Genomic DNA, 13,949 nt, shown 5'->3' with positions numbered 1-13,949 from the left:
ACACTTCATTTGAGCACTCATTTAAGAAATGCATGATGTATCAGCAACGTATGGATGGCACAGAGGATGATATTTTGTGGAAAAATATGGATATTCACAACTCACAGTCAAAACGTCATTCTCAAGATTCAGACTATGAATGTAAACAACCTGAGGATTCTGATAGTGTAGAAACATGTAGCGTGTAATAGACAGATGTGTCCAAAACCTAAGGATGAACATTATTTCTGAAGATTACAGTATAACCAAAAATTCAGACGAATCAGCTTAGGCAATTTGTATAACTGATGATTTCGAGTGGAAAGCGGGTGGCACATTCAAATTTTTGAATTGCGCGCAGAGGGATCACGTGGTAGCACTCAACAGGATAAAAGGCAAAAGGCTGTGCTAAGCGAATTATATTTGAAGGAAGCTCTTTTTGTGAAGGAATAAAGTTGCAAACTTGAAAGTCTTGTAATGTCTTGTAATGTCTCAAACACATCATCCACATGATTTCATGCTGATAAGTATTATTGGAAATCTTGAAGAAGGCCGCAGAATTACTGATATTGTCAGAGACTTTGGAATCTCACATAGTTTTGTATTCAGGCACTGCGCGGCCATTCAAACGAAAGGAATATGTTCCAGACGTTTGCTAAGAGGTTGCCTTCGCACTATCACGGAGAATGAAGACAGATGTTTGGTTATAACAGCAAAACGTAAGCGACGCACCACAGCTTGTAAGTTGGCTCCATTCAAGCACAAATACGCGGATATCTCAGAACAATGGCAACACGTCTGCGACAAGTAAGCCTATACGCCCGAATTCCTAATCTGCGTCTCTTTATCCACAGCACATCGTAGAGCACATTTACAGACAACACACCAATGGGCTCATGTACTCTTACAGATGAGAGTCGTTTCAGTCTTTCCTCTGATTTTAATCGACACTTGATCGGGCGTGAAAGAGGTACTGCTTACCATAACGTTAAGAGTCTTGAAAGGGATAGATACTGCGGTGCTTTGGTGATGTGTGGGAAGGCATTATGTTTCGTGGACCACCCAGCTACAAGTGCTATAAAAAGGGTGCTGTAAAAAAGACTGGTGAACGATATTGCAACGAAATTCTTCAACGTCACGTTCGATTGTTCCGTGGTGGTATAGGCGGAAAATTCATTTTTTATGGATGAAAATATCACATCACATCACATCGTACAGGGGCAGCAGAGATACTTCTGGAAACCGAAGATATTAATCAGATCGAGTAGCCAGCACGCTCTCCAGATCTAAACGCACAGAACACGTTTGCGGCGTAATAGGGGAGATGCATTGCTGCTTGAAATTCCCTTCAGAAACCAAACAAGCATTTATCCTTGCTCTGAAGGAGGCTAGTTTGTCTCAAGAACTCCTGAATCACTTGGTACTAAGCATTGCGAGAGAGAGAGGTTGTGACAGCTGTATCGCAGTTCGGGGTGGATACAGAAATATCTCTTCGCAGAGATATTTGTAAGCAGTGTACATTAATTCTTTAACGTCCTTAGGAAATTTGTAACTTTTGCCAAAAATGCATTGCAATTAAATTTGTGCACAATTTATAACACATTTTTTGTGTAATATAATTTAATATTATACTTAATATATGTCCATATTTGGCCGTAGTGATGAAAAGTTTTTCATATAATGGTAAAATGTAGTTCGTCCTTAGCTTTTAGATACCAATGTATGTATGTAATGTGTACAGTATATGTCGGTATATATTTTGCTGTCCTGGTTATCAGTAGTTTACCACTCTCCAGCCAACAGGTTGTTGTTTCGAATCCCGTAGAAAGCATCGTTCGTGATTGTCTTTAGATGGGAGATGAATTTCATCGCCCGGTGATTATTGGAGACTTACAGTGGTGTGAAAAAAGTTCGATGTTTGGTCTTTAGAGTATGTTTACTGGACCAAGTAAGAATATTAATAAAAAAGACAAAAAATCAGTAAATTTAAAATAATAAAAAATTCCGTAGTCTACCCACTATATGGGTGTACTATAGGTTTACGACACTGTAAATTGTGTGTATATGTATATAACGTTTATATGTATGGAGCGTAATATGCATATTGGTAAATATTCTTTCGCGTTCCGATAATGTCAATAACTGTATGTTATCGTAATACTTTTTTCTTTGTTAGTGATGAAAACAGCAATACGTCTTAGAATCGAAGAAATACGGCATATACAAATCATTCATGTTTCATATATGCATACGTACACATTGTATTAATATATTTTATTTATATTATATTTACACATACAGACCACTGAGTTAGAAACTTTTATTTTAAGTATAGGAACGCGAATGCCAATACCGATCCTCTTCGGTTAGTTCGGTGAGATATGGGTCGGTAACAGCAGGTTGTTCCCGACCCAAATCTCACTTAAAGGCTTCTGTCAATTGCTGCACACAGGAAGTTCTGTTTGTCAGTACAAGCCTTCTCAGACGACGACTATCTCGCTCCTGACAGACTATTTTAGGACCACAATTATGCCTCTTAGAAAAGCAAAGTGCGTTATTTTTCCACTGGTTAAAACATCCGGGACATCTTAACTTTTGAAAAAACAGTCAGCACTGCCGTAAGTGACGTTTACGTACACATGTGAATTAAAGGTTTTTAATTCAGTGGAAAACACTATTAAATTTTTCTTTGTCAGTGATGTTAGTAATTCATTACTAATGCTAATAATGAATTAACATTTTAAAGTAATAAATTAATGTTTTTAATATTACTGCTTCTCCCTCTTGACACCCACCCACCCACCCACCCACCCACACACACACACAGATTTAATAAATAACAACAGAAAGCAGAAATTAAAATACTGTTTCAGTTATACTATTTTCCACTTAAAATATTCCACTGAAGAACATGCAATTTTTGCTTTCCGCGAAAGTGAAAGTGGATGTGGTTAATACTGACGAGGTGTATTCGAATATGAGCTTAAGAATTGGCATCCCCATGAAATTTCTGAAATCAGAATTATGCGTTGACATGATAATTACATTTTATGTAAACTTACAACATTTATTTAGTTTAAAAACTCCTCAATTGAAATTTTCGCTTTTAAGGTATTATAATAAAGGCCTTTATTATAATGCCTTTATTATAATAAAGGATTTATTATAATCCTTTATTATAATAAATAAATTTATTTATTATAATAAATTTATAATATTATAAATTTATAATATTTATAAATATTATAAATTAATTTATAATAAATTTATAAATTAATTTATAATAAATTTATAAATTAATTTATAATAAATTTATAAATATTATAAATACAATAAAGGATTCTACTTGTCCATATTTCGTATAAGATATTCCATAGAAAAAATAATAAAATAAAATTAATAATCCTTAATTTCCTCACAAACAGTTCCCAAAGTGAGGAGGAAAGGATTTAAATGTGGATCCTTTATAATATTACAACCTATTGATTTGAATAAATTGTGCAGGATTTCTGTAAATGTAATTTTTAAATGACACTAAATTTGGCACTAACAACATGAAAGACATTCGTACTGTTTATTCAGTCTAAGATATAATCGAAAGAAGTGCACAGATTTGTGGACCATTAAAAAGGCTTCCTCCTCCTCATCATCATCGTGTTCTAGGCTACAATTTAGGAATACTACTGGTCAGTAATCGTAAACAATGCCGATCACAATAGGAAAAACAAAAGATCTTTCAGACTTCGATGAAGGTTTTATTGTGGATGCTCGTCTGACTGGAACCACGATCTTGAAAACAGCAGAGCTGACTGGTTTTTAAAAAATGAGATATCCAGGGTCTTTAATCAGTTGAAAAATAACCCACATTACTTGTCTATGAGGCGTAATTGTTGTCCTAAGACATTTTGTCAGGAACGAGATTGCTGTCACCTGAGAAGGCTTGTACTGGAACTACCTGTGTGCAGCAGTTGATCGAAGCATTTAATGAAGGCTGTTTCCCACCATATCTCACCGAAATGTCCAGGGATTGCAGAGGATCGGTACTGATGGTCACATGCCTATACGGAAACCACTGATTTCTGTGAAGAACCGGAAAGTTCTTCACATTGGTGTCAGGAACATCGTCACTAGCACCGAAATACTAGAAAAACGTCATGTGGTGCGACGAGTCACGGTACACCTTGTTCTGTTCGAACAGTAGGTTTGGCGGAAGTCCCATGAAGCAATGAACTCAGCTTACCTTGTAAACAGAACTCAATGTTCCGGAGGTGGTGTCATGGTGTGGGACATGTTCTGCTGTTACAGAACAGGTCCCTTAATATCGATGGAAGGACGGGTGTCTTCCAAGGAATATTTGAGTGTTGGTGCCGAGCAAGTCTATCTGCAATGTTCACTTTTTAGCCAACAGGTGAAGGTTGAATCCTGGACTATCTACTGTCCATTGTGCAAAACGTTTTCAGCAGTGGTTCAGCGAGCATCTCATTTTCCCTAGCCACCACAAAGCCTAGATCTGAACCTCATTAACAATGTATGGAACTGTATACTAAAGTTACCAAACTGGTACACTCACACAGTTACCAGTTTGGTAACTACGTGAGTGTCGTGATGATGACTTAGAGAACACCACACCTGATGTAAATTCATTCCTTGTATTTTGTTATACTGTACAGGAGATTTCCTCATTTCATTTATTTCTTTGAACGTTCTTGAAAAGAAAATATGTAATCCACGTGGAACATTTTTGTTTGTTGTCATAATGTTTGATGTTTTGTTTCAGTTGTATTTGTTGCCAGTTCTGATTTGTGTTTTCTTTCGTTCTCGACATCCTTGAAATTTTCAATCTGTCCCATGTAGTGCAAACCATAAATGCAGCTGATCTTGTAGACACCTGGTTCTCTAATAGGTTGATGCGGAGGTTTTGGAGGTTTATATATAAGGGAAAATCACTATTCTTCCAACGTCCTGGTTTTCTTGTTCATCTGATCGTTTTGGAGGTTACAGCAGACTGTTTTTGAATAATGTTCTATTATAACCATTGTTGGGTAAGATGGAATTCAGGCATTCAAACTCTTGGTTTCTTTTTTCTATATTCGTGGAAATTCTGTAAGCCATATCACGTAGGGAAGGATAATGCCTGTTTTCTGCATCGGGTGGTGATGGGATGTGGTGTGTAAGTAAAGTGCGGTTTTTGTTGGCTTATAAACTGATTGTTTTTTAAAAATATAATAGCGGCATACATTTCCTAGGAAATGTGTTTTACATTATGGAAAATACAAGAATAGCGATCAGAACTTTACCACCTTTGCTGCGAGTTGCCCGAGTTTGTACTATGTACTTGGACTACTTGCATTAGCTCACGCTAGTAGTCGCCGATACTTTTATAGTTTATTATACTATATTCGGCATGAAACTCTCTGATTCCAATCTTTGAGTTTCTTATTCGGTTTTAAAAAAATGTGGGATTTAATATCCACTCAATTTAAATAATGATTATATCGCCGAAATGAAGTCTATTGGCTCTTTATATTTAAGTTATAAACTGATAAATTGAGTGTGTTCAGTTAGGACAGTTCAAAAAGAGTATCCAAAATTGCAAAGGCCAGTTTCCATCTAATTCAACAGTGAATTTAATTCGAGAACGAAGATTGTTGAGATGGTGATTAAATGTTCTAATTAAGCGATAGAGCCCGGGCGAAACGATTAAATGTATTGAAAGGCTTTTTTTTTTTTTAAACCACTCGATGAAAAGGTTTGCTAACAAGAGGCAGAGGGAAGTGTCTATTGCTACTCATTCATCTTTTCAAAATATTTCTCTTTAAATTTGAAGTATGTGCTAGCAATACAATCTTTAAAGATATCTTCTGTGTCTGGTGGAAAGAGGTCTTGTAATAGTTGTATGGTTTCTGATTTTGGTAGACTACACCCAGGCGTGCAAGTAGCTCAGTAGGATCTATTTTAATGTATTTGTTGCTTTCTATTCAGGGCATTGTATTCTTAATACAAGAGTAGATTTTGCCGATGTGGGGCTTAGCAAGTTTGTTATATATTTAGAGAGCAATGAAGTTGGAGAATATCTTGCATTAACAAGATATTCTCATATATAAAACTTGAGTTTCTTCAATTTTGGAGTAATACTAGCAAAATATTCCTAGCATTTCCTCTATTTACAGAACCCTACACAATTCAAGACTTTTAATGAAAAAAGTGTTTACTAGTTGAAATTTATTACACTAAAGCAACAAAAAAGTGTATTATATATCCAATATACACTTTCATTTTGATAAGCTAGTTTTGCATAAGTAATAAAACTTGAATTTCGGAAGCGAAAGACCCCTGCCAACTTTGAACGAGAGTGAAAGAGTGATCATTGCTTAAATATAGGGTAAATTCATTTATTGGAAGTTGTTACAAGTACAGTACTTCCTTTCCTTTCTTACTTTCTTTTTATTTATTTTTCTGGATCGGCAAGTATATTACGTTTAGTAAAAAAATTACACTATTGTTTCCATATTTTAACTTTTACCCGCTTAGGATAGTAATAAATAAATATTACTATAGTTCTATATTACTATAGCCCGAAACAAATGCAAGAAAATTATCAATACTTCCAAAACAGAATTTGAACGGGCCAAAAGCAGGAAGCTTGCAGCCTGTCCAAACGGCAGCCGTGCCTTTTAGTCTCTTGCCAAAGTAATCGGCCGTAACTTTTGCCCTACACTGTTTCCACCTCTATCATACCCAGATGGCTCAACAGCAACATCACCCATAGAAAAAGCTAATCTCTTGGCATCACACTCCAATACACACATAACTGACAATGGCAAATGCCCTCCAGCCCAACTTACAATGACACCCTCCCGTATCATTTTGCCAAAAAGACATCACAAACCTGTTGTCTAAATTAGACACAAAAAAGTCTCCTGACCCTGACGACATTCCTCCAATTATCCTGAAGGTCTGTGCATCGAAACTGACTCCTATCCTATGTCACCTGTACACACTCTCTTATTGCACTGGTATATATATCCCCAAACCTGGAAACTGGCCTATATTTAACCCATTCCTAAAAAGGGTGACGAATCACTGCCATTTAACTACCGCCCTATCTCAATCACTTCAGTCCTATCTAAAGTAATGGAGAAAATCATCAACTCTCAACTCCTAATCTACCTTGAAGGTACCTGGCTATTAAGCGACCACCAGTTCGGATTCCGTTAAAGCCGTTCAACAGGAGATCTACTCTCATATATCACCCATCATTGGACAAACACCATGGAGAAATTCGGTGAATCCCAAGTAGTTGCACTTGATATCTCCAAAGCCTTTGACCGAATCTGGCACAAAGGCCAGATTCGGTCAAAGTTAAGTTTCGGTCAAAATTAAGCAAACTCCCATCATTTGGACTGCCTCAGGACTTCTGCAGATGGATTGCCAGCTTCCTGTCTAGACACACACTATGTGTGATGGCAGACGGCTCCCTATCCTCTCACCATCCAACTAATGCTGGGGTCTCACAAGGTTCAGTTCTCTCACCGACCATCTTCCTTCAATGACCTACTTCAGTTGACCTCTAACCCAATACACAGTTTTGCAGATGACAGCACATTACATTCCTCCCTTTCATTTGACAAACCCTACTCTACACAACTCACCTCAACCCACAGAACATCAACCACCACTGCCCTTAATTCCGACCTCCAAGCATCCGCCAATGGGGCTCAGATAACCTCGTCAACTTCAACGCTAGTAAAACCCAGTTCTGTCTTATTTCTCACAAGAAAAAAGAACCATTTTCCCCCAGCATTATTTTCGATAACACTCAAATTCTCAGACAAGATGAAATTTCTCGGAATTGCATTACATCTTGACATTAAGCCTCTCCTGGCATAAGCACATCATAACCATTGCATCCTCAGCTTCCAAAAAACTAGGTTTTCTCTTTAGGTCAAGACGCTACTTCACATCTAAACAGCTGTTAACACTATACAAGTCACATATCTGCCCAGCTCTCGAATACTGCTCTCCCATCTGGAGTGGGGCTCCAAAAACCTCCCTCAAAATGCTTGACTCAATACAGAGGAGAGCAATTAGACTAATAAATGACCCTCCCGTCACAACTCACTCCCCCACTTTCACATAGACGCTAGGTCTCTGCGAAATGTTCATCTGAAACAGAATCAATAATTCCCCCACCCTGTACTAAGCCCATTGGAACACGTACAGCTGCCGCCCAACATCCTTTCACAGTACACCTCGAAACCCACAGAACAAGTTTCTTTTCCTGCTCATTCATCCCTGTTACTGCAGTACTGTGGAACAGTCTTTCCCCCAGACGTATTTCCCAAGGAATACAACATACAGATGTTCAAATCAAATGTAAACAAGTTTCTCCTTTCGCAACCTACCACCCATATACGGTACTAACGTACTATAAGTTGACCAGCCAACCTCCTGTATATGGGCCCAACATAAAAAAAAAAAAAAAAAAAAGCTATAATTCACTTATCAATTACGAAGGCAGACAACGCATAACCTAACTGAAGGGTGCCATTCCTTCTTTCTGAAAGCATTCATATAAACAATGTTTTTTTTTTTTTCATATAAAATATCTTTTATGCGATTTTTATGCTGTATGGTTCTTTACATCTGTATGTGTATGGTGATAGTTCATGAACAGTACAGTTACCAATATATTCATATAATGTATATTTATACAGACTCATTTTAGAAGAACTATGCTTTAAAGCCAAAACGTTCAGTTCGAATAGATGTATGATCTTTATTAGTAGAGATATAGGAATTTGAACTTTTTTTTCGTTCTTTTCCATATCTTCTAATAAAGAAAAAAAGGAAAGAAAGAAATTGTCATGTTTTATATTCTCCCGTTTTGTAAATAAATAAGGGACGGGGTCGAATCTTACCCCAAGGTACCTGAAGATATCTTGGCATCACCACATGCTGCTTGAGGTGAAGGCTGAGAATTTATATTGAAAATTGAAGATTTCCAGGAATAGCTTTCTAAAGAATCGTTGTCTATGTTAAGAAAACTGCCAGCCGGGCTCGGTTTTTTTTGTGCCATTCCGCCAAGCAATGTCCACAGTGATGGTCTTCGGTTTCCCATTTGTTGGTCTGTACCTTCATCATCATCTTCTTCTTCTGAAACATCTGGGAGTACGAGACCTTGCTTCTCCATTGGAACCCTGAAATTAATAATACATTTATAGTTCATCAAAATATCACATTAAACAAATAAAAAAAAAGAAAAATATTTATATAATTTATATATATATATATATGTATATATATATAAACATAAACATTTATATATTAACTAAAGAAAAACATTTATAACTAACAAGTTGAAAGTATGCCAGAGCCAAGCTACTGTTAGTGCTTCCCTAGTTGGACAGGTCGAGAGGTAGAGGCCAGACTAAGAGAGAGAGAGAGAGAGAGAGAGAGAGAGAGAGAGAGAGAGAGAGAGAGAGAGAGAGAGAGAGAGAGAGAGAGACACTCTGTTCCTCCAGGTTGGGGCTTTTGCGTAAGGCTGGTTACCTTACCAAATAAAAATTTTCTATAACTCAGATTGAACTGGAATATTCATCGAAGGAAAACGGAAAACGACCAAGTAAGGATAAAGGTAACAAATTGGGAATCACCGACATTCATGACTGTATGACTATGTTAGTTGCAGGAGATCCTAATGCTACAGTTGGAAATAATTCAATCCCAAATATCTTAGGAAATTATTATTATTATTATTATTATTATTATTATTATTATTATTATTTGACACCTCCAGGGAGTCCAAAGACTCATCGAGGGAGGACACTTGCTCTACAACTCTGTCTCCACCATTCACCAACTGACTGCAACTACACCAACACCATCTACCTCCGACCACCACTGCTATTTCCACAGAGACAATCACAAACATCCATGGCCACGGCGGGATTCGAACCTGCAGCCTTTTGGCTGGAGAGCGGATACGCTATTCACTGCCAACCAGGCCGGCTACAATAATTCTTGACAATCGTCAAGAACTATTAGACACCTGTACTTTCAATAATTTTCGAATAACCAATTAGTAAAACAACTAAAAACTAAAAATACTAATATAGCCGTGATAATAGAAACAAAAAAAAAAACTAAAGAGAACATAAGAAATAGATGGTTTTACTATGCTATATAATAGAGTGGACCAACATATCAGAGCTTCTAGTGGTGTGGCGATTCTAATAGATAATAAATGGAAAATAGAATGCGAAAGTACAGTTTTGTAAACGATTGAATTATGACAGTTAAATTATAAACAAATAGAAGCCACTTAAATATCATAGGAGTATATACCCCTGAAGAAGGTAGGAGAGAGGATCCCAAACAATTTTATGAGGAACTAAAAAAACAGTTACATAAATGTAATAAAAAGGACTATATATTAATTGCAGGAGATCTTAATGCTAGAGTTGGAAATAATCCCATCCCAAATGTCTTAGGAAAATATGAAGAAATTTTCATGAATAAAAAATGGTCAAGAACTATTAAACTTCTGTACTTTTAATAACTTTAGAATAACCGATACTTTTTTTTTTTCAAAAAAAAAGAAGAATATAAATAAATAAACTTGGAATGGCAGAGGAACAAGATGTATAATTGATTCTATCAATACTAATCAGAAACTAACCGCAAGTGTTACAGATGTACAAAGGAAATGAAATTTTTTCAGATCATTATTTAATAGTCTCTAAAATAGAAATACTAGCAAAATGGAGAAAGGAAGTAAAATACGAAAAAAAACAAGAAATGTAATAGGTATACCAAGTATATCTGTTACAAGAAGAAAACATTGGAATGCTATATCAATCAAGATTAACAGATTACCTAAAAGAAGCCTAAATCAGTAGAGATATAGAAGAGAAGAATGGAAAATGTTAATAAAGATAATCCATAAAGCAGCCTCTGAAGTACTTGGAAAGAGAAATAAAATATTAAAAGAAAAACATTACGAATCCGGAACACAGATATAGAAAATGTAATAAAAGAAGGGAAAAAAACATGCAAATCACTCCTTCAGAAACATACAAAGAAAAGAGAAGAAATATATAAAAACAAAATAAATATTCCTGGGACAGATTTATTAAAATAAAAGACATACATGGAAGACATAAAATATTAAGGAAACTAAACAACGAAGAAAGAGATACAGCACAAATCAACATAATACAAGAGAAACAATGGATAGAACATACATAATCTCCGAGAGTTGGAGATTATGTATGTTATTATCCATAACATAAAAATTAGGTCACGACTCCGACCAATAGGAGACAACACTAGTACACCAAAGACAGAAACACCTTGCTGACATGACATAACCTACACTTTCCCCACGAGTTCCGAAGACGACGCCTGTCGAAACGGCTCACACCTGGTTACTCCCACCCCTGACTTTTTCCCATAAATTCCTCTTCTCCTCAAAATAATTTCTTTCTTCAGATCCTTCTTTCACCCCCTTCCAAACGCTCTCTACCCACTCTTAATAATAATAATATTATTATTATTATACATATATAAAAAAACCGTTTTTTTTCAAATAATTCTCCCACATTACTTTACCTCCTCCTCCCCCTTCCTTTAACAGCTTAACATCAGACGAATGCATATAAGGATAAGGAGACAGAAAACAACATTCAAAAATGTGTCCAAATTTTCTTCCTATATTATTCATCATATATTAGTTTTATAACACTACAGTAATGCCCTAGAATTTGGGTAAAGAGCCAATGACATTGTAAAAAAGGGGCACTCCTAAACGAAAATAGGCTATATTAGCCATTAAAATAATAATGGATAGAAAGGTAGGTAATAAGAATTTGTGGTATGACCCAAATTTAATAACAGAAAATAATATTGAAGAAATCTTCATACTGATATGGAACCAATAAAATTGGAAGAACTAAAAGAAACAATAAATGTTATCAAGATATAGAAAATCAACCGGATTAGATGGCATGAATGCAGAGCTTTGAAAATATGACGGAGAATATTTACATTACAGATTCTTAAAATAAATAAATCACTGTCGGAAGAAATGTAAGGTTCCATTAGATTGGTTCAAAGATAAGGTTATATCTATTTTAAGAAAGGAGACAAAGATGATTGTGGAAATTACAGAGGAATCACGTTGTTAAATACAGGTTAAAAATTACAGTAAAATCCTGAATAAAAGACTTGGAAATATTGTAAACAATCTACTCTCAGGAGAATAAAATGGTTTCAGACATGGAAGATCATGTATAGACAATATTTATGTCTATACATGATATTATTGAAGAAAGACGAATATAGAGACTCAAATAGCCTTTATGGATTATAAGAAAGCTTTTGATAGAATATACAGAGAAAAAGTATGGAACACAATGAAAAAACAAAAAACAAAAACAAGGATATCCATTACATTTGGTACAAACTATACAGAGTTTATATAAAGATATAAAAATACAGTTCAGGTAGGTAATAAAGTAACAGAAGAGATTGAAATAAATCAAGGTCAGACAGCGATGTAGCTTATCTCCAACTCTATCCAATATATATATTGACCAGATAATTAAAATATGGAAAACAACAACAAAACAAGGTATTCAGTTAACCAGGAGAACTATTATCAATACAATGCTGTATGCAGATGATCAGATTATATTACAAGACAATGAAGATGACCTTCGAAAATCAGTTGACGAATTAAACAAAATAAGCCAACAATACAATTTAAAAATGTCACAAAAGACGGCAAAAAGTCATGACATTTAAACGTCGAGATGATCTTAGATATAGAAAATAAATTAATAGAAGAGATGACACAGTTTAATTATTAGACTGCATAATAACATATCTGAAATATAAAGACATAGATAAAAAAATAAAGAAATTTCAGAAAATCTGTTGAACAATTAAAAGGACACTGAATAAAAAAAACGTCGAAAAAGTCCACTAAAATTTTATGAAATAATGGCCACTCTCACTCTGTTATATAGTTCAGAAACATGGACTGGTAAAAAGAAAGATGAAAGTAAAATACAAGCTGCAGAATTGAGATTTTTAACAGCAATCAAAGGATGCACAAAATTGGACCATATAAGAAGAAATGAAGACATAAGAAAAGAATTAGATATTTACGACATAAATGAAAAGATCGAGGAATGTACAGGGTGATTCAGAACTCTTGGGCCAAACTTTAAGGGGTGATAGAACACACCTAAACAAGTACTTTTCGTCATGCAATGGTCCGAACTCAAGCGGTGAAGCGCTAGAGAGTGCTTTCCAGTAAACACTTACAAGCGCTTATAAGCAGTCATCGTTATTTCTATCATGGAGTGAAAAAAGGATCGATTCTTCACAAATCAGGAGAAGGCTGACATGCATTTCATTTACGGAACTGCGGACGGGAATGCGAGGGAAGCCCCAAGACTGTACTGAGAGCGCTTTCCGACCAGATGCGTGCCTGATCGTAAAACCTTTCAGCGATTGCACCGGTATTTTTGCGAAATGGGCTCCTTTTTCAGCGGCATGCAGGATACAAGGCGTGCAAGCAGTGTGAGAACGCCACGTGTTACAGAGGAAATTCTACGTAGGGTTGCAGATCGTCCCGATGTAGCACGCGAGCAATTTCCCATGCCGTACATGTGCCCCAATCGACGGTGTGGCTAGTTCTACGAGACAAACGAATACACCCCTGCCATGCACAGAGGGTGCACATCTGAAGATTATAGAATGATAGGATTATAGGAAGATTAGGATGATACCTGAAGATTAGGCTTCGTGAGGATTTTGCACAGTGGTTCCTGAAGCAGACTGCAGTGCAGCTGGATTTTGATGCACATGTCTTATTCACTGACGAATGCACCTTTAAACGTGAGGGCATTTTTAATGCCCACAATTATCATGTGTGGGCGAGCAGAAATCCGCACGCCACA

The 13,949-nt window shown here is 36.0% G+C and overlaps 1 protein-coding gene across 3 annotated transcripts in view; it reads right to left on the bottom strand.

Annotated features, from left to right (window-relative positions):
* The window catches only part of LOC150105402 (uncharacterized), a 150,205-nt gene that overhangs the window by 38,469 nt on the left and 97,787 nt on the right, over positions 1-13,949 (bottom strand). For all 3 annotated transcript variants that reach the window (XM_090394776.1, XM_090394777.1, XM_090394779.1), the window contains one exon: positions 8,901-9,179. In XM_090394776.1, coding sequence (XP_090250902.1) covers positions 8,901-9,179 — 279 coding nt within the window. The remainder of the gene's footprint in view (positions 1-8,900; positions 9,180-13,949) is intronic.

Source organism: Typopeltis vanoorti, chromosome 6, assembly GCF_054136105.1.
Source record: "Typopeltis vanoorti isolate ZY-2024b chromosome 6, IOZ_Tvanoo_1.0, whole genome shotgun sequence".
NCBI lineage: Eukaryota > Metazoa > Arthropoda > Arachnida > Uropygi > Thelyphonidae > Typopeltis > Typopeltis vanoorti.
Note: the sequence above shows the minus strand (reverse complement) of the source record. Positions and strands in the feature narration are given on the sequence as shown.